Below are 23687 nucleotides of genomic sequence, written 5' to 3' on the forward strand. Positions count from 1 at the left end.
CTACACCACATCTCATGCCAACGCTGGATCCCTAACCCACTGAGCAAGTCCAGGGATCGAACCCGCAACCTCATGGTTCCTAGCCAGATCCGTTTCCACCACACCACGATGGGAACTTCTATAAGCACACAATTTTCAAAGGATAAACTCCTTGTCTTCCCCTTGCCTCTACTCCTGATAGTCTCCATAACACTTCTATTTGGCCACACTATATAATTAACTTATCATTTTTACAGGTTATTGTCAGCCTGTTTATTATCTATTAGAATATAAACTCCATGAGGGTGGAATTTTTGTCAGTATTGTTATATACTTTGTCTATACTGTTTACATGAGTATTGGGATATTGATGTATCTCAAGAACTTAAGACAGTGGCTAGCTTATTGTAGGTGCTCTCAACTTACTTCTGAATGAATTAATGAAGGATAAGATAAGAAATTTACTCATTATTTAAAGAATCATTATTGAAAGTGTCCTCATGATAAAAGTACCTATCATAAAAGATATGGGAAGTTCTTAAACGCATAGTTCTGTATTATTCAATATTAAAAATTATTGAGAAGTATTTTAACTACTCAATTGTTTATATGTCTATGAGCTTATGAATACAGAAACTATACTCTATTCATCTTTGTATCCTCAGCGTCTAGATCAGAGTCCAACAGTGAGAGAGTTAGCGGAGATAGGCCACTCTAAATGAATGAAGGAACAGGTGAAACGAAAAATATGACATTAGCAAATGCATCCCATTTCTACAGTAGTTGACTAAGTGGTTCAGCCCAACATAGTTCAGAAGGTGTTACTTTTTCAAAACAGAACTTATTTTTAATATTTTTGTTGGTTATTTAGGAAAAAACACTCCATAGGTACTATTTGTCAAAAGCCATAAGGAATTTAGGTTCTGCCTTTTAAAAATAAACTTGAAAAGGAGAGCCATGGGAATTTTTATGTGTCTGACATAAAACATCCTAGCTGTGTACCAATACACCAATTAATTTGTTGAGAACTATAGCTTTAAGTGTAGTAATGTATGAAAACTCCCCTGAATGATAAAAAGCACGTCTGCTCTGTTAACCTCGGAATTTATAAAATTTACATGAAAACGAGGGGTATTTCACAAATTCGGGTAGGAAGAAACTGTGTGTGAAGAGACTTGCCTGTATGCCGCCTGGTGTCTCTGCAGGGCGATGGCAGCCAGCTGCAGCCTGACCTTCACCATCATCTCCAAGTCGCCCGCTGAACACTGAGCGAGGTCCTTGTCGTCTGGGTGCTCCATCTCTGACGCAAGGATGTTGAGCCTGTCTTCAGCTTCTGTCAGTAAAAGTGACTCAAGAAAGAAGACCACACCATCACTTCAGTTTCGAAAGAATGCAAACAATGTCTCATTCTTACTCGTCAGATATTTTTTAGGTACTGGAAAGTAACAAAAAATGCAAGACCAAAAAGGAAGTCTGAACATGATCGTCAGAGGAAGGAGCTCGGGGAACAGGAAAAAGCAACAGAGAATGAAAAGGGAAGGAACAGAAAGAGTAAGCGTGTAAGACAGGTGCCCTGTATTGTGTGCACAGCTGTTGCTCACACATGCTTATTCATAGCTATGTTCTAGAAAGGTGCCATGCACACTGGGTTAGTGAACACTGAAGCACTGCTCCTAGGGGAGATACAGGGATAGGTTCCTACGAGCCTCTGGTCACGCCTCTGCCAACTGATCAATACGTAACTTTGTTTAATGCGTGTCTGTGTTTCAAGACACCTTATTTAATTGTAAATTCAATGAACCCTGAACTCACAGCTAATAGCTCTGTAACTCATGACTGACTGAAGCTTGTCTAACACACATGTTTTCTCCGTAAGGTACCCCACAGCCTTCTTGCCCTTAGGATCAACAGACAGCACTTCAACACTATGCTCAGGGCCATTCAAATAATGAAATCACCCACAAAAGAAAAAAAAGCACTACTGCAAAAAGTCTGGCAGTAAATACACCATGAAAAGGAAACGTGTTTATAGTATGAGGGTGGAAACCAAAAGCCAGCACTGCCTTGTTCGGCTCTGCTGGAAATGGGCACGTTGGGCAACTCGAATTTTTCTACACTCTGTGAGTGTTCCCCAAATGACCACCAAAGAGCCAGGAGTATGGATTTGGGGGTCACACTTTAATTTTAGCAGACAGGCAAATTAGCAAATACCGAGCCTGTTAATGCATTGATTAACTGTATTTCCGATTAAACTATGGACACCTAACTGGTAATGTGAAGATAAGGAGATTTTACAGTGAAAAAAATCAATAGTAAATAGCAACCTGACATGGCAAAAGACAAAGGGATCAGGTAATCTTGCAAGGATCAGGTCTCTAAAAACTTGCTTCTATAGAGGAATAAACACCACGTAAGTACTTGGGTAATTTAGTATAATGGTTAAGCACACAATCTTGATTTTATTAGTTGTATGCTATCAGTGTCTTTCTTACCATCTAAGCCTCAATTTATTCATGGTTCAGCATAATCCAGTTCAAAAATGATTAATACCTACATCGCAGAGTTGTGAGAATTAAATAATCCTGCAAAGTCCCTGTCATGTAGAAAGCACTGAATAAACGGTGCTGTTGCTATTGCTGTTGACATCACTATTATTTTTAGGAAATGGAAATATGCAAATCCCATCAAATAATAAATCTTATTTTCTACAGCAACTTAATTGGGTTATAAGGTCAAAGTCAGACATCTCTGGGCATCTGCCTTTTTCATGGGGAGAAAAGTCACCTGGTTCCCAAGAGCAAGCATAACCCTGAAAGTTGGCCTGTCCAGGGCCCACTGGTGGGCATTGTGCTTAACAGTGGGCATTTTGGTAACTGATTCGAAAATTTTTTGAAATTTACCTTTAGTGCGCTAAGAGTGACGTCCTCCTTCATCTTCGCAAGCGGAGTAAGTGAGCCTCCTTCATCCTTTAAATGCAGATCTATAAGACACGAAATCTTGAGAAAGCTAAGGATATCTACAGTTATGTATTAATTCTGATTTATAAAACTCATCATTAGCTGGGAAATCCAATGTTTTAAAAACAAGCACAATGATAATTAGAAACACATTATTTTAACAAATGGTCCCTAAATCTCATACTGGGGCTGATTCTTACAACAAATCAGACAATTCTGAAAGGAACTTTTGGATGCTGAGTGATGGTGAGTTATTAGCTACTGATATAAAGTAGTGGTTCCCCACCCGGGATCTCAGGACCCCTTAAGGTTCTCAAAGTATTTTGAGTTTTCTAGATATTTATAATAGCTCAACACGATCTCCTTGGGAGTGTCAGTCTGCTGATTTGCACCAGGCTCTCACGCTAAGAGCAGAGAATGAGACCGCTAGGAATGGGTACAACCTACCACCCTCAAGGAGCTCAAGACTCCTACCCACCGCCCAAAGCCAGCCGTCATTCTGAGCCAGGGAGAATTGAGAGAAATCAGAGCACAGACTTTGCCTGCTTTTGTGAGCCTGACTTCTAGACTAGAGGAGAGAGAAAAATTACACATCATTATGTGACCAGGAATTAATGCAAAAATCACCCACCTAAAGTGACTTATGTTTGGGAGTTCCCACTGTGGCTCAGCAGAAATGAACCCCACTAGTATCCATGAGGCCTTGCTGGCCTCACTCAGTGGGTTAAGGATCCTGCGTTGCTGTGGCTGTGCTGTAGACTGGCAGCTATAGCTCCAATTCGATACCCTAGCCTGGGAACTTACATACGCTGGCCATAAGGTGTGGCCTTAAAAAGACAATAAATAAATACATATTTTTTAAAAAGAGACTTAGGTTTGTCAAGTGGGAAGAGGGAGTTCAGAATAACACAGACCTGAACGCACCTCCAACTCCAACCTGCTTGCTCTCCTAAATCAGGAGGCTCTGGAGCTAGGGGAGCAGAGCATTGAGACGGGCCCAGCAGAAAGATCTGGGACTAGGTCTTCTCCCCTAAGGGAAAGTGAGAGAGAGAGAGAGAGAGAGAGAGAGAGAGAGAGAGAGAGAGAGAGAGAAGGATAGAAAACAAACTCCTGGAGACTGGTATGGAAGAATGCAAAGATAAATTTCAGAACATGCGAAACCCTAGGAAGAATCTGCCCCACCTCCCCTCTGCTCTCTCTGCCTCCTGAGGGACCCCTGCCCTGTGTGGCCCTCTCGTGTGGCAGCACGCCCCTCCCTCTTGGCAGCTGTAATAACAAACTATGTTTTCAGGGACAGCCATTTCTGGATCTGCTGGCATCATCATACCTGAATAATAATAAAACTTCTGTTTTAAAACAGAGGCCAATATTATTCTGAGACCCAAACTAGACAAAGACACCGTGAGAAAACTACCCAATATCTCTTGTGAATATGGATGCCAAAATCTTTAACAAAATACCAGCAAACAATTCAATAGCATAAAAAAAAAGAATTATATACCATGGCCAAGTGGGATTTATGCCAAGAAAGCAAGGTTGGTTAAACACTCAAAAATCAGTTCATGAAATACACCTTAATGATAGAATAAAAAAACCCAAAAACCAGAGTTCCCACTGTGACACAATGGGCTCGGTGGTGTCTGCAGCACCAGGACGCGAGTTCGATCACCGGCCCAGCACAGTGGGTTAAAGGATCCGGCTTTGCCACAGCTACAGTACAGGTCACAGTTGCAGCTCAGAACTGATCCCTGGCCCAAGAACTCCATATGCTGTAGGGCAGCCAAAAGTAAAACAGACAAAATATATGTAATCATCTTAATAGACACAATAAAAAGCATTTAATAAAATCCAACACACATTCATGATAAATTCACTCAATGACCTAGGAAAAGAAGAGAAATTCCTCCACCTGATAAAGGCTATCTATCAAAAGCCCACAGTTGATATCATACTTAATGGTGAAAAACAACAATTTTTAAGACATAGTTAAATCATACATTTGGCATAGTTAAATAATACTTTTATACATATCCTATAAATCCCATCCCTGGGTGGCTCATCCCAGGAGAAAGGACTCCTCAGTATGGATATGCAGTTTTTCCATACTATTCTCTGGACACAAGGAGAACACACAACAGGGGAATAAACCACGGCACGGTCACAGCAGACGACACCACACAGCCAGTACAGCGAAGCAACGCCATTCACTTGGAGCGGTTTTAGTAAAGTTTTCCTCCATGAGAAAGGCAAGAGGCAGAAAAAAGTAGAATACCGCATTTCTTAAATAAATGACAATTCCTCTTTTGCATGTGCAGCTGACCCTTGAGCGACATGGGGGTTGGGGTGCCAGCCTTCTAGACAGCTGGAAATCCATGTAAACTTCCAGCCAGCCATCGGGATGGACGGTGCTGTGGAGCCACAGTTCAGCATCTGCAGACTGAACCCGCCGTGGAGCGTGTGGTACTGCGACGCTCAAGATTGAAGACAATCTGTGTATAAGTGGATCCGCACAATTCAAACACGGCGGTCAAGGGTCAACTACACAGACATGGAAAAGCGCACAAATACGCAGCTCTGTTGGTGGAAATGGATGGGCAGGTACCTATGCATGTGTGTGTCACTGAGTTGACGCAGAGAGAACTGGGAAAGAACATACTAGAATGTTTACATGGGTTATTAAGGTAGAGTGGGGAACCGCTGGGGAAAGGCAATAGGAAGAGAAACAAGCTAAAAAGAAAAGATTACCTTTCAGGCTTGAGAGGTTTCCTCTGCTTTTCTCATTAGTGAGTCCATGGCAGACTGTTTTCATCCTACGTTCTGGGACACAATTTATTGTTGCAGCCACTTTTATGAAAAAGTACGCTTTAACGAAAGAAAACTTATTTAAGAGATGTTGCTGACCGATTGTAACCAGCATGAGAGGCAAGCCTTTGTTTATTAGTTCATCGATTGCCTTAAAAAAAAGGGGGAAAAAAAAAAAGAAGACAAAAGGCAAATGAGCACAATACTATTAACTTCAGTTCCCTCCTGCGGTCCTCATTCGGGGTTGGATGAAGGAATGAAGGCAGGATAGACAGGACGTACGTAATAGGTCTGGAGAGAGAGAGAGACAGAGATAGAGAGACAGAGAGCGAAAGAGAGAGACAGAGACAGAGACAGAAAAACAGAGACAGGGAGATAGACAGAGACAGAGAAAAACAGAGACAGGGAGAGAAAGACAGAGACCAAGAGAGAGGAGTGAGAGGACAGAGAGAGAAGAGAGAGAAGCAGAGAAAGGCAGAGACACAGAGAGAGAGGTAATGGCAGAATTGTGCCCGCAGTGCCCCAGTGCTTCTGCCATCCACACCAACTGGCCCCCTGCCTCACCAGCCCAGCGCTGCCATGAGGAGTGCAAACATGGTCCTGAACGCAAGGAGTGGACATCTCATCCAAATGGAGAAACTGAAAAAGCTCATCAGCCAGGCCCCTGGCCATTCTGTTTCCACTCGGGTGAGTGAGAGCTGGTGGCATGGGAACAGGGGAAGGACGGTGGACAAGCAAACTGCCCCCCGCCCTGCAGCTTAGACACCGTGTCAATCACGAGAACCCCGCCTCGAGGACTCCCTTAACACCCCAGCTCCCTCCCTTGCAAGGTCACCAAGGGCCTGCACTTGGCTAAATCCCATGGTCAATTTTCAGTCCTCTTAGGCCATGTTCCTTTAATCTAAGACACCACTATTTTATATGCCAATTAAACTGTCACATGCCTGCAACTGTAAAATGCATTCTAACTGCAGAGCCATTAAACATTTTTCAAAAGCACATTTAAGACTCGGTGAATTATGGGACTGTATCCATCAGCAAAATTTGACACTAATAATCATTCCTTGTGAAAATGCTCCTTCTCATGGCTTTCAAGCCACCGCACTCCCCTGGTCTCTTTTCTATTCTATCCACCGTTCCTCTGCCATCTTCCTGGCCGGCTCCTCCTCTTCTCCTGTACCTCTGAATAATGGAGCGTTTCAGGACTGTCGCCTGCTCTTTTCTCACTCTGGCTCCCTTTTGATGATCTTAGTGAGGTCTAAATGCTGACCAGCTCCCATCACTCTTCTAACTCGAGACTCAGATAATCTCTCTTCTGACTCAATTCTCCCACTTGAACGGCTAACAGACATCTGAAACTCACCGTGTGCAAAGCTGTATTCTGAGTCTCCCCACCCCCCCACTAATAGATAGATAGAAAGATAGACAGACAGAGAGACAGACAGACAGACAGATAGGTAGCTAGACTGATATAGATGTTCTATGACAGGTGGGAATTTGTCTGGATCATCAGCTGAGTGATGTGTTTGATTGACAGCACCAGAATGGTACCTGGCACACAGTAGATTTAACAGATGAGCTAACAGGATCCCCTCAAAACATAACTAGATGAGTCTGCACCTCTGCTCTAAACCCTCCAGTGGCTCCTCCTCCTGCTCAGAGTAAGAGGGTGGGTTGGCCTTACAAGGCCCTTCTCCTCTGGGCCCCCCACCATCACCCACCCCGTTCCCTTGCTCATCTGGTCTCCTCCTGCTCTCCCACTGTTCTTACAGCTCTGGCTACACTGACCAACTTGTCTGTCACTCAGTTCAGCAGTCCTGCTCCAGGGCCTCTGCACTCACTGTACCCTGTTTTTAGATTATTCTTTCTCTGGATTTCTTTTTTTTTTTTTTTAATGATTTTTATTTTTTCCATCATAGCTGGTCTGCATTAGGATTTCATATGACTTGTGCTTTTACCTGCTTCCAGTCTGTTCACAAATACTGCCTCTATGAGGCCTACACGGACTGCCCCAAGCAAAATTACAACCCCAACCCAGCCCCATGTGCCCAATCCCATTTATGAGCTGCTGAGTTTATTTCCCGATCCGGCATGGCTCACCATCTAACATACTATATAATTTACTTTTTTTTTTTTTTTTGTCTTTTTGCCTTTTTTCTGGGACCATTCCCACGGCATATGGAGGTTCCCAGGCTAGGGGTCTAATCAGAGCTGTAGCCGTCGGCCTACACCAGAGCCACAGCAACGCAGGATCCGAGCCGCATCTGCAACTTACACCACAGCTCACAGCAACGCCGGATCCTTGACCCACTGAGCAAGGCCAGGGATCGAACCCGCAACCCCGTGGTTCCTAGTCAGATTCGTTAACCACTGAGCCACGATGGGAACTCCAAATTTACTTATTCTTAATGTTTACATACATATCATGTTCATCACTAGTCCTGTCCACAAATATAAGCTCCCTGAGGGCTGGAATTTGTACTGTTGATTGACTGGTATGTGCATGCATATATGTACACATATATAAAACAGCAGAAAGTAGAGTGCCTTGCACAAAACAGGCTCTTATTAAATATTTGTTGAATTAATATAAAAGGCAGATGCTGGGGCTATGTGTTCTAAAAAGAGGGAAATTCTTTGCCTTGTGCGAACTAAAAAAGGAAAACCTCTTTGTGTGGCAACGCCAGCGGCGGGGAGGTCTGCTGCTGCTGCTCCCTCTCCTTTCTCCACCTCTTCTGAAGGGTGGAAAGCAACACCTGCAGGAGAGCCAGATGTGGAGCAGCTCAGAGCAGAGCCTGACCTGGGAACACGAGGTGGCCCTAGGACAATGATCGACGTTCCCCATCTAGAAAAGAAACTTCAGACCGGTTGGAGGCGGGGGATGTGTGGGAGAAGGGCTCGCTTTTCCATCCACAGCAAACAGTGATTTAATGAGCCCTGACAATTACACACAAACACTCGAGGATCAAAAGAAGATTAATTAGTAATGCTATGTAACACTCCTTTCTCTGCCTCTATACAGAAAATAAAAAGTGTAATCTGAAGAGTCTTAAGCAGACCAATAGTTCTGTTTTAATTAATTAGCTAATAGAAATCAGTTTTCCATTATACTGTCAATCTCTTTCTGTTTAAAAAAAAAAAAAAAAAATCAGACAGACATGCCTTTTATGTTCCAAACTGCTTTTATAACCAAAACCAAAAGAAGTGGTTTCAGGATGCCCTTGCATTTATGACTGGAAAGAAATAAATATTCTGAAACATCCCGACGTCTTGGAACACTAAAAAGCCACGTGAATATGTGTTTGTATTTGCCTAATACCAGTTCTTTCATTTCAGGCAACTTGCTTATAAATGAAAACAAATTTCAAGGCAAAAACAATGAATCATCTGAGGCATAATTAAAAGTGAAGTTTGTGGACCAAAGAGAACAATACCCGAAAAGCAATAAGATTACATGTAATAATAAAAGGTGAATATAGTCCTATCAAAATTATGGGAGACAAAAAACAAAGCAATTTTGAAGAAACGTCTCTCGAAATTAGTTCATAAAAATTAACACCTTCCTTAGTGAAACAGAAGGCTGTTTCCAAGAATTTTTAAAAAAGAAAAAGAAATCCTACATCTATCTGGCCTTATGCATTAACCGTCACCTGCTGTGTGAACCCCTTACCTGACCGTGACCCCCTTAACAATGAAAGCACCACCACCCAGCCACTCCAGCACTTCCTCCCAGACAAACTCCTGGTGCCTCTAAGATTTTTTTAAAGGATTTGATGATACTGAAATGTTGCTATCACTCAATCCCAATCATTCAATTACTGACAAGAACAAATTTATTGAGATGGGCAGGCCTCACTTTGTAAAAAATAGTGGAGACGTCAGAGGAATTGCTTATGAAAAGGTCATGTGAAAAACCTTCCATTAATTTATGCTACAGTGGTAATTATATTGCAATGAATAAATGTATCAAGCCAGTGTGTTTATCACACCCTAAATTTACAGGGTGTTATATGTCAATGATCTCTCAATAAAAAAAAATCTGAAAAAGCAAGGAAGAAAAAAAAAAAAAAGAAAACCTTCCAAACCAAGGGCTGAGAGGCAGTCTCAGACCGAGGGAAAAACAGGACTGAACAAATGAGCTCCATCACAAAATAAAAAAAATCCTTTACTTTCAAAGTCAGACACTCCTGTCTAGGCAACTACGATGAGTATTAGATGCTCGGCATGGTTCGAGAAACAGAATGAGTACACAGGTGTAACTGAAAAATTTAGGAGTGGTAACTGATTGCTCTGAAATCGGCAAACCAGACCAATTTGGGTCCAGTGCTACCTGTGGCCTCGGCCTTCAGAGATAAAGACTCCATTATTATAAACAGAAGAGCATCTTACGCAGAAGATCCTCAAAAACAAAGATTATGCACAGCAAACAGACTGAAATGACTCAAAAATTATCCACACTACCTATCCAATGTTATCCTTACCTGTATATTTTCTTTACTAGTAAGGGGTTTCCCAGAGTCAAATGATTGAAATATCTGTCAAGACACAAAACAGTAACATTAGGAACAAGAGTATAGCATCCTTTTACATGAAACTGTTAATGGGCTCTAACGCTATTTTATTATGATTTTTAATTATAAAAGGAATACATGCTCTAGTCAGAAAAAATGAGTATAGTATAAAGACCAAACTAAAAATCAATATTTTTGGATTGTCAATGTTAATAAGACCTTGGTGTCTTTACTGCCAATTTCTTTTTGACCTATTTGAAAATTTTATGTATAGATTCATATTCCTTTTTTTTTTTTTTTTTTTTGGTATTTTTAGGGCTGCACCCTCAGCATATGGAAGCTCCCAGGCTAGGGGTCAAATCGGTGCTGCAGCTGCTGGCCACAGCCACAGCCACAGCCACACCAGATCTAAACTGCATCTGCGACCTACACTGTAGCTTGCAGCAACACCAAATCCTTAGCCCACTGAGAGAGGCCAGGGATCAAATCTGTGTCCTCATGGATACTAGTCTGGTTCATTTCACTGAGCCACAAGGGAACTCCTGGATTTATATTCCTTTACAGTAAACATTGCACCATAATTATTTCCCCACACCATGAAGTTACTTGTAAACCTCAGTCTAATAACTCCGTAATGCTCTAGCCTATGAATGCAGCATAATAACTCAACTTCTTTCCTACTGTTAGACACCTGAGAAGACCACGTCCCACCTTCAGCCCACCATTCAGCCCTGGCTTATTTTGCTGCTATTTCTGATGGTCACCTCTGGACAGATTCCTAGAAGCAGAAGTACTGAGTCATAGGGTAAGAATATACTGAGACAACCGAAAGGAACTGGCTCAGTTTACACTTCCACACACATTGTATGAAAATGCCAGAATTAGTGCACGTTCAACAGCATTGCGTACTAGCACTTAAATTTTTTTTTTTTTTGCCAGTTTGAAGTAAAATTGTTTTGCTTTTCAGAATGATGCTTTTCCGCTTCCTCTTTGTGAATTACCTGTTAACATGTTTGCCTCTAAATATGTTACATCAGAAAACATTCGATTCATTTTCCATAGAACATTATTGTATCATGACATAGAGTGTCCCGCTCTTGGCATAGAAGAATCTTTTTACTTTTTTAAATTTTTATTTTATTTTTCAGGGCTGCACTAGCGACATACGGAGGTTCCCAGGCTAGAAGTTAAATTGGAGCTGCAGCTGCCAGTTACCCCACAGCCATGGCAATGCCAGATCTGAGCTGTGTCTGCGACTTACACCACAGCTCACAGCAACGCCGGATCCTTCACCCGTGGAGCGAGCCCAGGGATCAAACCTGTGTCCTCATGGATACCAGTTCGATTCCTTTCTGCTGAGCCACGATGGGAACGCCCCAGAAGGACCTTTTTAAAAGGTGTGCATTCTTGCATGTCAGGACTCCTACTCCACCCGCATCCTCGTGGCCACCAGCAGCTTCCATGAACGGGTCACTCACACACGGATGGTAACCCACTTCAGGCACCTGGACCTTGCTGCCTGAGGGCACTCTGTGACACAAGACTGTTTCAGGAGAGGCTGGAAGTTCCGGGAGCATCCTGCACCAACAGGGGCAAGAAACAGTCTACTCCATCTCTCTGAGGGCCCTGGTTGCCCAGGGCAGTGATCTTGTTAACACTCTCTGGAGTAGTTTTCCTCCACTGCCTGATTTTCCCATTTTCCCTTCCTCCTGGAAGCATCTCCCAAACCCGTGACTTGTCCCCACATCTCTGTCTCAGGATCTGCTTTTGAGAGACCCCTAAACCAAGACATCACATATAGCTCGTATGGGAAGTGTTAGTCAGTCTCTAAAAACATTCCTTTTTGGGAAGATATTCTTTATCTCTTTTAATACATTGCAAAGTGAGTAGCTGAATCCAGGGAGAGACCTTTGGTAATATAATTTGAAGAGGGTTAATGGTGGGACTTTGGATTTGGTGATGAGAGCAGAATTTTAAGATGAGCATAATGTGACAAAACAGGATTTTTTTTAAAGCCTGTGAAAAGCCCAATCATAATCTTTGAGACTTTTTTAGGAATGTCTTTTATGACTGAAATCTAATTCATTAATCCTTTCCTGAAATAACCAGCCTGCAGCCTAATAACATTGGCACCTATTTTAATTATAAACCCTGGATGAATTTCCTCTTTTAATTACACTTTTCAAATCCCAACTGAAGTTGGAAAAGCTGCAAATTAACTTTGAGAATACAAAATTTGAAGTCACAACCCATGGGGAGCCAATTCACTCACACTTCGGTCTTAGGAAAACCAGGTGAGAGAAAATGACGTTTGGAATTTACCTGTAAAAATCCGTTAAAACCACCTGTGTGTGTGTTTTGGTGAAAGCAGCGGCCACGGAAAACGCTCTCTTGCTGCTCGTTCTGCCCAACTGGCTTCTCGTCTCCTGGACCCTAAGTGGGGAGGACCCGAAGGTTCAGCTCTCTGACTTCGACTTTTTCTCTGGCTGCCTCAGTCCCCAGCTGATGTCATTAGCAGGATTTGAAACCTCTGCGAATGCTCGCAGATTTGCCTGCCGCCTCTCTCCCCGGAGTGCATCTGCTCTCTACCAATGTATCTGCTCTCTGTACCCACCTAGGTGGCATCTCCACCCGTGTGTCTGCCGAGGATCTCACACCTGACATGCTCCACTCCTGCCTCGCAACAGCAAGACTCCCCATCTCAGGCTGTGAAATTGGACACTCAATGGTCATACTGGCCTTCTCTCTCTCTATGCCACCTTAGAACCATCATCCGCAAATGCAGTCACCTCTGCCTTCACCAGATACCCTGAATTGCACCACTTTTCACTCCTTCTACCACTGTTAGGCCAACCGCTGTCCCCTCTGACTCAGATCATTTGCGAAGCCCTTCTGCCTGGACTCTCCGTTCCTAAGCATGTGCATCCACAGTCTGTGCCCCAAACAGCAAGCAAAGGGGTCCTTTGAAACCAATTCCCAGCCCATCACACCTCTGTTCAAAGCTCTCCAAGGTTTCCCGTCTGGTGGAGAGTAAACCCCGGTCCTCAGTGAGCCCTGTGAGGGCCGACACGTCCTGGCTCCTGGGTCCCGCCCTCCCCTCCCCTTCTTCCTCTCAGCCTCAGGTGGCTTCCTTGGTTTTCCTCAACCGCATCTCACAGGCCTTTGTGCTCACACTTCCTCCTATTTGGAAGGTCGTTCCCGCAAACCTTTCACTCTCAAAACTCCCCTATTAGAGAGGCTTCCCCGAGCCACCCTCAATAAAACAGCTACCCACCACTCTGGTCTCTCTCTGTGCCCTCAGCTCAGCTTGACTGTGCCTCATGGCATCTCGACAGCCGACAGAGTTTCGTGCTTACTGTGTTTGCGGTCTGTCCTCCTCATTAGACTGTCCGATAGGAACAAGCCGCTAGGAGGCAGTGACTCCATTTATCTCTTTGCTGCTCTGGCCTCATGTCTGGGATAGTGCCTGGATTCAGTCAGCATTTAATAAATATTTTGAAGGGAATTAAAATACAATTTCAATAGCAAAACACAAACTATTTACCATAGGGAGAGGCTGTTGACTGAGAAACAAGAAAACACTGCTAATTTAACCCAAGTAACAAGACGGATTAATTTGTGCCGTTGAAAATGAACCCCAAAACCAAACTGACTCCCAGATAACCAGCTTGCTAGCTAGCTATACAGTTTTCCCTTGGTATCTGGGGGGGGATAACTCCAATACTAAAATACCAAAATATGTATAATTGATTCACTTTGCTGTACACCAGAAACTAACACAACATTTAAGTCAACTGTATTCCAGTAATTAGAAAAAAAATCTGTAATGCTCAAGTCCCTTATGTAAAATAGGACATTACTTGCATATAAACTATTCATATCCTCCCATATACTTTAAATCATCTCTAGATTACTTATACCACCTAATAAATGCGAAGTAAATAGTGGTAAATACCATGTAAATACCATGTAAACAGTTGCTGGCATGCAAATTCAACTTTTGCTTTTGGAACTTTCTAGAATTTTTTTCCTAAATATTTTCAACCCATGGTTAGTTGAATCCAAGTATGTGGAGCCCATGGATGTGAGGGGCCAACTGTAGATGTATAGTAAACATGCACAATCTCACCCCCCAACACACACACACACACACACACACACACACGCACACCTACCTGTATCCTACTGCCTAGTCAATGTCTCTCTTAGGATTTTCTGTAGATAACCTCACCTCTTATTACCATAAACTATAATGCTATAGTAGTCAAACTGAGAAATAAGCAGCTACCTTTTAGGGGTATATGCAGAAGTAATGAATGCATTATACATAAACATAAAGGAAGACGAGGCAAGCAGTTTTCAAGACTTACGGCCTATCCTGCAGTTTCTTTCAAGTCCTCCAAGGTTGAATTCCACCAGCATGTGCTGCATTTATCAGTCTCACTCCTGACACAGATAACTGACTTGTTACCTCCTCCTGTTTCCTTTCTTGCTGGCCCATGAGGGTCCAAGCATCTGCCTCAAGCAAGATCTCCCAGTCATTTCCAAATCCCCATGAAAACCGAAGTAGTGGAAAATGATAGTTCACTCTGATTAAATATAAACACCAGTGCTCATTCTCAAGGATGCTTCAGCTATGCAATTTACAAACACAAATTAAACAAGCCAGGTAAAGCTCTCTCCCAAAGTCAAAAAAGACTAGACAAAAGAGAGGAATATTCTCTGCTCACAGAAATCAGAAGACATTTGAACAACACATGCTTAGCACTTTTGCATAAAGTATATAAATAAAAATATCCCAATAAAATATGAACAGTGAATGTTTTGACTAAGAACATTAACTAGAAATTATAAGATTGGAACCAAAAGTCTAACAGGCAGTGGCTAATAAGTGTATTACTGAGGTGGTCCATGATAACTATTACAAAGAGCTAGAATTCCCTTGTAAAAACCTACTTCAAGATGACACGCCCCTGTCTACCCTAATGTGCTTCCATCCCAGACAAAGAAAACCTTTTATATGCCTGATGTTAGCTCTAATCAGCCTTAACAAAGAAGTCAGCAGTACCAGAGACTTGTAAATACCCTTTTGTGGAAGCATTTTCTAAATTTGAGGAATGTAGCCTTCAAAAGTTTCCCTCAAGGGAAAAGAAATGTATTACATATAGGGTGGATAAACAAAATCAGACTGTGTAGCAAAGGGAACTGTATTCAACATCCTTTAGTAAACCATAACGGAAGAGAATATGAAAAAGAGATATACATAACTGAGCCACTTTACTGTACAGCAAAAACTAATACAACATGGTAAACCAACTATATTTCAATAAAATAAATTTTTTTTTATTTTTTAAAAAGGTAAAGAAATGGCTTTGCAACTAGAAAACAAGTGTACGTAAATCAATGAGACTAGAACACACCCTCACACCCTACACTGTGCCCGAAAACAGACTCAAAATGAATTAGAGACCTAAACATAAAACAAGACACTATAAAACTCCTAGAAGAAGACATAGGCAAGACTTTCTCTGATATCAATCGTACAAATGTTCTCTTAGGTCAGTCTCCCGAGGCAGCAGAAATAAAAACAAAATAGGCAAATGGGATCTAATCAAACTTACAAGCTTTTGCACAGCAAAGGAAACCATAAAAAAAAAAAAATGAAAAGACGACAATGGGATGGGAGAAATAGTTGTAAAAAGTGCAATGAACAAGAGCTTCATCTCCAAAACATACCAACAACTCATACAGCTCAACAATAACAAAAAAACCCAACTGAAAAATGGGCAAAAACAGACATTTCTCCAAAGAAGATACACGGATGGCCAGTAGGCACATGAAAAGATGTTTGACATCACTAATTATTAGAGAAATGCAAATCAAAACTACAAGGAGGTACCACCTCACACTGATCAGAACGGCCGTCCTTAGTAAGTCTATAGATAACAAACGCTAGAGAGGGTGTGGAGAACGGTATGGAGGCCCCTCAGAAGAAGTAAATATAGAACTACCATATGACCCAGCAATCTCACTCCTGGGTCTATCCCAGACAAAACTTCTCATTGAAAAAGATACATGCACCCCTACGTTTACTGCAACACTATTCACAACAGCCAAGACATGGAAACAACCTAAATGTCCATCAGAGATGATTAAGAAGATATAGTGCATATACACAATGGAATACCACTCAGCCATAAAAAAGAAGGAAATAATGACATTTGCAGCAACATGAATGCAACTAGAAATTCTCACACTAAGTGAAATAAGTCAGAAAGACAAATACCATGTGATATCATTTACATGTGGAATCTAAAATATGGCATAGGAATTCCTGTTGTGGTGCAGCAGAAACCAGTCCAGCTAGTATCCATGAAGATGCAGGTTCAATCCCTGGCCTCATTCAGTGGGTTAAGGATCTGGTGTTGCCATGAACTGTGGTGTAGGTTGCAGATGCAGCTCAGATCCTGTGTTGCTGTGGCTGTGGTGTAGGCCAGCAGCTGTAGCTCCGATTCAACCCCCTAACCTGGGAATCTCCATATGCCAGGTGTGGCCCCTAAAAAGCAAAAAAAAAAAAAAAAAAAAAAAAGGCACAAATGAACCGACCTATAGAACAGAAACAAACTCTTGGACTTGGAGAACAGACTTGTGGTTGCCAAGGGGGAGAGAGAGGGAGGGGATGGACTCGGAGTTTGGGGTTCGTAGATGCAAACTATTACATTACGGATAGGCAATAAGGTCCTACTGTATAGCCCAGGAAACTATACCCAATCTCCTGGGATAAACCATGATGGACAATAACATTTCGAAAACTTTATATATATATATAACTGAGTCACTTTTCTGTATAGCAGAACTTGGCCCAACATTGCAAATCAACTATACTTAAAAAAAAAAAAAAAGAAAGAAATGAATTTGAATCAAACAGACAGGTTTACCTTCATTTTTCCAATAGCTTTACAGCCAGCAGTTACTGAGGAAGGCATGTTTTTCCCATAAAAAATCTGAGATATCTCGTGAAAGGCTTCGGAAAAGAATCTTAAGTCTATAAGAACTTCTATCTTTAAAGAAAAGAAAAAAAAATGTGAAATTAAACCATTTGCTTTGCTTACAAAAAGAAGTTAGAGAAAAATCATCAACTTCCTGAGATCCAAAATTTCTGCTTAATGCTGGTAACGCATTAGAAGTTCACGTTCAGCAAACATGGTGGTGGTGCCGTGTACATTTGTGCATGAGGCAGTTCGCGTGTGCAGGAGACCACGAAGCTAGTAAATCATAGCAGGTGACTCTTCAAAACAATGGATGTTCATCAGACGTGGTTTACTTAATCAGATGCAAACACATCGAGATAGGATAGAAATGGAAGAGTTGGACAAAACCGAATTTTTCCTTTTGTTCCCATGGTAAAGTATGGTGTAAAAGACATAAAACAAAAACCCTCCTGATTTCTTGGATGCTCTGAGGAACGTCAGACAAACCAGAAGGTGGCCTCCTCAATGTATCAACCTAGAGAAAACGGTTCATTTTTTTTTTTATTCATAATGAAAGGATACTTGATTTTAAAGACATGTGCTTAACAATGTTAGTCAATTGGCAACTGCATATTGTACATGGCTTATTTTGAAAATAATCCAGCCAGACTTTCGATCAGGAAATTATAGGAAGAAAAGGAAAGTCTCTGATCAAATGCATACGTTCATTCAACATGTTTCCTGAGCTCTTCCTCTGTCCCGAGCTCTCGAGGAGGACACATCACGAGGATGTGTGTTTAGCTACCTTCACGTGATATGTGAGGATACAGACGGGGCGAGAAGGGCTAAAAGGTACTGACCAAAGGCGATTTTGGACGTGGTGGGCCATCTCTAAGGAGAAAACCTTCAAGAGGAGATGTGGGAATGAGGGGAGGGAGGGAGACGTGAAACTGTCGAGGGGAGCTGGATACAAAGACCAGGGGGCAGTCCTGGGGTGGTGGTGTGCTGGGCGTGGGGGGCAGCCTGTGTGACAGGAACTTAGGGGAGAGGAAGGGCTGGGGGGCAGGGGCAAACGGCAGCCTATAGACCAGAGCGGAGACCTGACATTTGATTCTCCACGTGATAAGCTACTGACCTAGGTTGTGAAAATCTTTAGTGACCTCACAGAGGATAGAGGAAGGTGAACTGCGGAAGCGGGGAAGGAATACGAAAGTGGAGGAAGGTGACATGTATCTGAAACCTAGACAAAGAAAAGCCCGTTTATCCTCGGCGGGCGTGTGTACTCATCTTCCTCTCTCTTTTCCTGGAACGTCTCTCTTAGGAATCTCAAGAGCGTGGCAAGGGGAAAGAAATGAAAAGAAGGTAGGTTAGGGGGAAGCAGGATGTGATATTAACATACGAATAAAATGTTAAGTCAGGAGGATATTTGTCATGGAGAAGAGGAAACGGCTAGTCTAGTGCATTGTGTGGTTTGGTTCTTGCCTTGGGCTCCAATCTCCCTGGTGCCAGATAATATCCAAGTAGGCGTTAGGGAGTCGTCTGAGCTCCTTACCCCTCGCAGGCAACTCTTCCCCACATGTGTGAGAGGTTAGTCTCCTCTGGTCTTGACTGTAAGACTGCGGTCCGTGGACCACCTGTAACTGCTGAGGTGACCTCTGGTTCAGTTTATCATTCTAATCCGACCATTTGAAAAAAGTTGCAGTGAGGAGTTCCCGTCATGGCGCAGCAGAAATGAATCCGACTAGGAACCATGAGGTTGCGGGTTCTGTCCCTGCCCTTGCTCAGTGGGTTAACGATCCGGCGTTGCCGGGAGCTGTGGTGTAGGTTGCAGACGCGGCTCGGATCCCACATTGTTGTGACTGGCGTAGGCCAGCAGTTGTAGCTCTGATTAGACCCCTAGCCTGGGAAATCTCCCAATGTCTCGGGTACGACCCTAAAAACAAAGAAAGAAAAAACCCCATGGTGCTCATAATGGACGTGCATTTTCAAAAGTGACTAACGCTGGGATCCCAAACGAGACGGATGGAGGAAAGAACTGTCCATAGATCAGCCCTTCGCTTACACAAATACAGAACTATTGGTACCCTCCCCGGGAATGCCAGACACATTGAGAGGAATAAATCTTCCAGGATGCTGGCAGTTTGAAAATGAAGGCGGCCCTGCTGATCATAAAGAGGTCTTAAAGCTTTCCCTGAAAGACACTCGTGCGCTGCAGACACTTAACGGTGTGAACTACTGCCGTCTGACTGTCAGAAGACACCAGGGTGTGCCATCACCTGACCCTGACTTTCCTCTCATCCCGCTCACTGACCCCGGTTTAGTTTGGAAAGGTCAGGTGAACTCTGCTCACAGGTGCTGTCATTCTACCCCTGTCTCATGCATCAACTGTTCCTTTTCATTGCTTCTGCCAACACCCTCGTTGAGCTTCCTGTCCTCCTCTGCCTATAAGACCCCTCTATCACCTGCTCCTGACACTCCCACCAGATACATCTGATCGTGTCCTTTTCCCGATCAAAATTCTGTCATGAATTCCCCCCTCCCAACCCAACCCTGCGGAAGACAGTCCATAGCTGTTCCCTGGCTGTTAAGCTACCCCAGTACAGAAACAATTGCCAAATTGCTGACAATCTACTAGAAATGCCATTACTCAAAAACTTTGTTCTAGAGTCTTTCAGTGCCTCTCTGGGTCCCCTTCTGGCATGTTACTAATGGTCACTGCAACTCCTCTAGGCTTCTTGCCCCTAATCACACTGGAATAAAACTGTCAGGGTTCCTGTCATGGCTCAGCGGTAACAAACCCAAAGACGATCCATGAGGACGTGGGTTCGATCCCTGGCCTCACTCAGTGGGTTAAGGATCTGGTGTTGCCACGAGCTGTGGTGTAGGTCACCGATGTGGCTCGGATCCCGAGTTGCTGTGGCTGTGGTGTAGGCCAGCAGCTGCAACTCTGATTCGACCCCTAGCCTGGGAACGTCCATAGGCAACAGGTGTGGCCCTAAAAAGACAACAACAACAACAACAACAAAAGAATAAAACTGTCTCCCAGTTCTGGCTCCACAGTTTCCTCATTCCTCTCACCAACCAGCCTCCAGGTAATGTCTCGGTTGGGACCCAGCATCAGTACCCTCCACCTCACCAAGCCCTGGTGCCCTGAGGTCATCTTCTCCAAACCCCCTACTCCAGGCCAAGGGACCCTCCTCTGCCCTCAACAAGCCCATACTCTCTCACCTCTGCTGTCTGACGAGAACATTCCCTTCATCTTCTCTGCTGCCCAGTTAGGGCTACTCTTTTCAAACGCCCAAATCTCATCGACTCAGTGAGACCTAGCGACCCACAGCCTTCTCTCCCTCTTCCAAACCCCCGAGGCGGTGCTCATCACACTCTTCTGGCAACGATCAAGCGGAGGCTCACACGTTACTTGTCGCCTCGCGTGTATGTCCCAGCTCTCTTTCCTGTTGACTTCCTCGTAAGCAACAAACATGGGTTACACTTCCTGGATGAGAGGTACTAACACGGTGCCCTTGTATCGCAGGGACTCAACACATGCCGTTTCAGAGATGAAGCAAGAAACATCGACCAAGGAAGTTCCAGGCGAGATCCCACTCAACACGACCCAGACTGCGGAGAGTGGGCACCTGATTCTTGTCTATAGACTTTAAATCCAATTCAATAATGAATTGCTGGATATCAAGCAGATGAATTTACTATTCAAGACACCACAGGGAACGGAAAGATGACTAGGACACAGGCCCGGGCCTCAAGAATTCTGCAGTCTTGATGACAACACTTGTTTAAAAACAGAGAGGAAAGATTTTTTTAAAAGTGTTATTGGAATTCAAAAGCTGGAGAAATCTTAAGAGTTGAGCAACTCAGAAAGGGTGGTCTGGAGAGTTCCCTGGTGGTTCAGCAGGTTAAGGACCTGGCATTGTCCCTGCTAGAGTGTAGGTTTGATCTCTGGCCCAGGAACTTCTGTCTGCGTGGGTCGGGGAAAGAAAAGAAAAGGAAAGAAAAGAAAAGAAGAGAAAAGGTAATTCAGAAACTTTCATGGCTGATAACAAATGATTTATTCTCAGGTTAAAATGTTATTATTTTAAGAGCACCAGAATTCCTTTGCGGGAAGGTACTGTATTCAGAATACAATGCAATGGGCTATTTGGGTCTGAGAACATAGGCTCAGGGGCAGGGTCTTGATGAAGAGAGCAGTTCCAGAGGAAGTTTAATTTTCCCTCATTAAAAAATGGAGAGGATCTGGGGAAGGAGAGTATTTCCAAAGAAGGAGAGCGAGGGCCAAGCCAGCGGAATTGCAGCCCAGTAAAATCCACTGTGGAAATAAAGACCCTGGTGAATGCAATATGTGTGTGTGTGTGTGTGTGCACACGTGTGTGCATGCGTGTGTGCGTGAGCATGTGTGTGTGTGGAATACGAAATAGTGTTGAATTCTGTATAGAGATGATGTGTGGAACAGGAAGCAAATCTGCGGGCTGTTGAAGCGGTCCGTGTACAAAATAAGTTCGACAAAAGTGGGAGCCTGTGACCACAGGTGACTCGGAAGAGGGGCAGAGGAAATAAGATGCTTGATGTCCCCACCCCACATGGGGTCCAAGCCAACCGCATATGGATCCTAAAGGCAGAGAGTTGCCGAATTCATTGTAATTTAGCATCTACGTCTTTTATCACTTCAACTGCCTGTGCAATGAAATACTCTTGTATACCATGATATATATAGAAAGGTCCTTAGTTAAAAAAATCCACAGAAACTTCAGAAAACTGACTCATTACTCTCCACCAGGAAATCCATCTTTCAGAAGTAGTGATTTCTAGGCTGAATTGTGTCAGGAAAGCCTCACTGCCAGGTGTAACTGAGCCCCACTCTTCTGTGGCCCAAACATAAAATGATCTAAACCTTTCCAACTGGCTGTTTCTCATGCTTTATGATTTTAATGTTGCACAAGTTTTTTTTAATATCAGTACACCACCATATATTACTATCAGATTATTTTTATGAGTATTAGAACCAAATAAATTTTCACGGCAATATCTTTAATAGTTCAAGACTATCAAATATCTTAAAAGCTTGAAACATACCTTGAGAATTCTTGCTTCTAGGTTTCTGACTAGGTCTTGGCAAACTCCAGAAACAAAATATTGGTACAATGCGAGGAGAGGTAGAATCTACCAAGAGAAAAAGATTTTGTTTTAAAAGCTATTTTTATCAAGTTCATAACTTAATAATACAATGTAGTCGAACATGGATGTAAGAGACGGTAGGTAAAACTGTGATTGATTTTTCCAAGTGAGAAGACTGTACTGTTTAAGTGAAATCATCTGCCCAGCATATGCTTCATAATTTTATCAAAACTTTAACGTGCTCTCAGTGACTTAAAGTTCCAAGTTGTTGCCACTTGGTACCCTAAATCTAGGTTTCACATTTCCTTAAGCAAGAGAAAATGAAAATTCAGTCAATTATCTTCCTTGAAAAAAATTAATTCAATATATATGTATGAATTACTGAGGTTTGTGGAAACACTCTATCAAATAAACTATCAAAGAAATGCAAAAATTAGGAGTTCCTGTTGTGGCTCGGTGGTAACAAATCCGACCAGCATCCATGAGGACACATGCTTGATCCCTGGCCCTGCTCAGTGGGTTAAGGATCTGGCATCGCCTTGAGCTGTGGTGTAGGCTGGCAGCTGCAGCTCCAATTTGACCCCTGGCAAGGGAACTTTCATACGCCATGGCTGTGGCCCTAAAAAATAAAAATAAAAATAAATGCAAAATTTAAAGCAAAGAAACTCACATCCATAAGCTCTTACTTATTTGTTTCAGTGTCAGTGGCTGTTTATCTTCTACTGGAACATCTCTAGCAGCAGAAAACATATTTTATAACATGCCTGTATACGGCAGGCACTGCTGAAGGAGAACAAAATCTAAGTTCCTGCCTTCACAGAGCATATACTCTGCTAATTAAAACGTGAGCTTACTGTTCAGGTAATGTTTTTGTTTTGCTAGAATTGATCCCAAAGTTCAACTCTTCTTGAAGTCCCATGGACGTATGTGAAAGCTTACAGACAAATCAGTTTTTCAACTGACCTAGCCACTATGCAGCCAAAGGCAGGTGTTGAGAAACAATTTTGCCTAGACGTCTGAACAGTGCCTGATCCCCAATTAAAAATGAAGCTCAGTCCCTGCAACTGGGTCCTGTCCCACCAAAGGGAGAAGGAGTGAGAAGGGGACCTGGGATGCCTTCTATTTAGCAAACCATTTCCCATGATTCCACAATTGGCAATGGTCCCCCAGCAAATTTTATATGTGACGGCAATCTCCTTAGCCACTGGGCTTCTTCTGGAAGGTACTGCCATACAAAATGGAGACTGTTTACGTCTTGAAAGTTCAGCTAAGGAGCCTCTCTCTAATTGTCAGTCGACTGGCAGCTGCTAATAGCAACAACACTTAAAAACAAATAGACC

At 42.9% G+C, this 23687-nt stretch overlaps 1 protein-coding gene across 15 annotated transcripts in view; it reads right to left on the reverse strand.

Moving 5' to 3' along the window:
* CFAP54 (cilia and flagella associated protein 54) overlaps window positions 1–23687 on the reverse strand; it is a 312009-nt gene that overhangs the window by 105866 nt on the left and 182456 nt on the right. For 12 of the 15 annotated variants that reach the window (XR_014804320.1, XR_014804319.1, XR_014804321.1 and 9 more), the window contains 6 exons: window positions 22306–22392; window positions 17188–17310; window positions 10220–10273; window positions 5682–5889; window positions 2880–2959; window positions 1159–1328 (listed from right to left, as the gene is read on the reverse strand). Coding sequence is in view for 10 of the 15 variants with exons in the window: in XM_084957512.1 (XP_084813638.1) it covers window positions 1159–1328; window positions 2880–2959; window positions 5682–5889; window positions 10220–10273; window positions 17188–17310; window positions 22306–22392 (722 nt within the window). In the remaining 5 variants the exon portion in view is untranslated. Of the gene's footprint in view, window positions 1–1158; window positions 1329–2879; window positions 2960–3843; window positions 3967–5681; window positions 5890–10219; window positions 10274–17187; window positions 17311–22305; window positions 22393–23687 lie in introns of those variants that run through there. The other 3 variants (XR_014804323.1, XR_014804322.1, XM_084957519.1) reach the window with 2 other exon arrangements.

The sequence above is a fragment of the Sus scrofa genome, chromosome 5, assembly GCF_054392235.1.
Source record: "Sus scrofa isolate SSC_HxYL_T2T_F1_AM1 chromosome 5, Sscrofa_HxYL_maternal_Yorkshire_Landrace_v2.0, whole genome shotgun sequence".
In the NCBI taxonomy this organism is placed as follows: Eukaryota; Metazoa; Chordata; class Mammalia; order Artiodactyla; family Suidae; genus Sus; species Sus scrofa.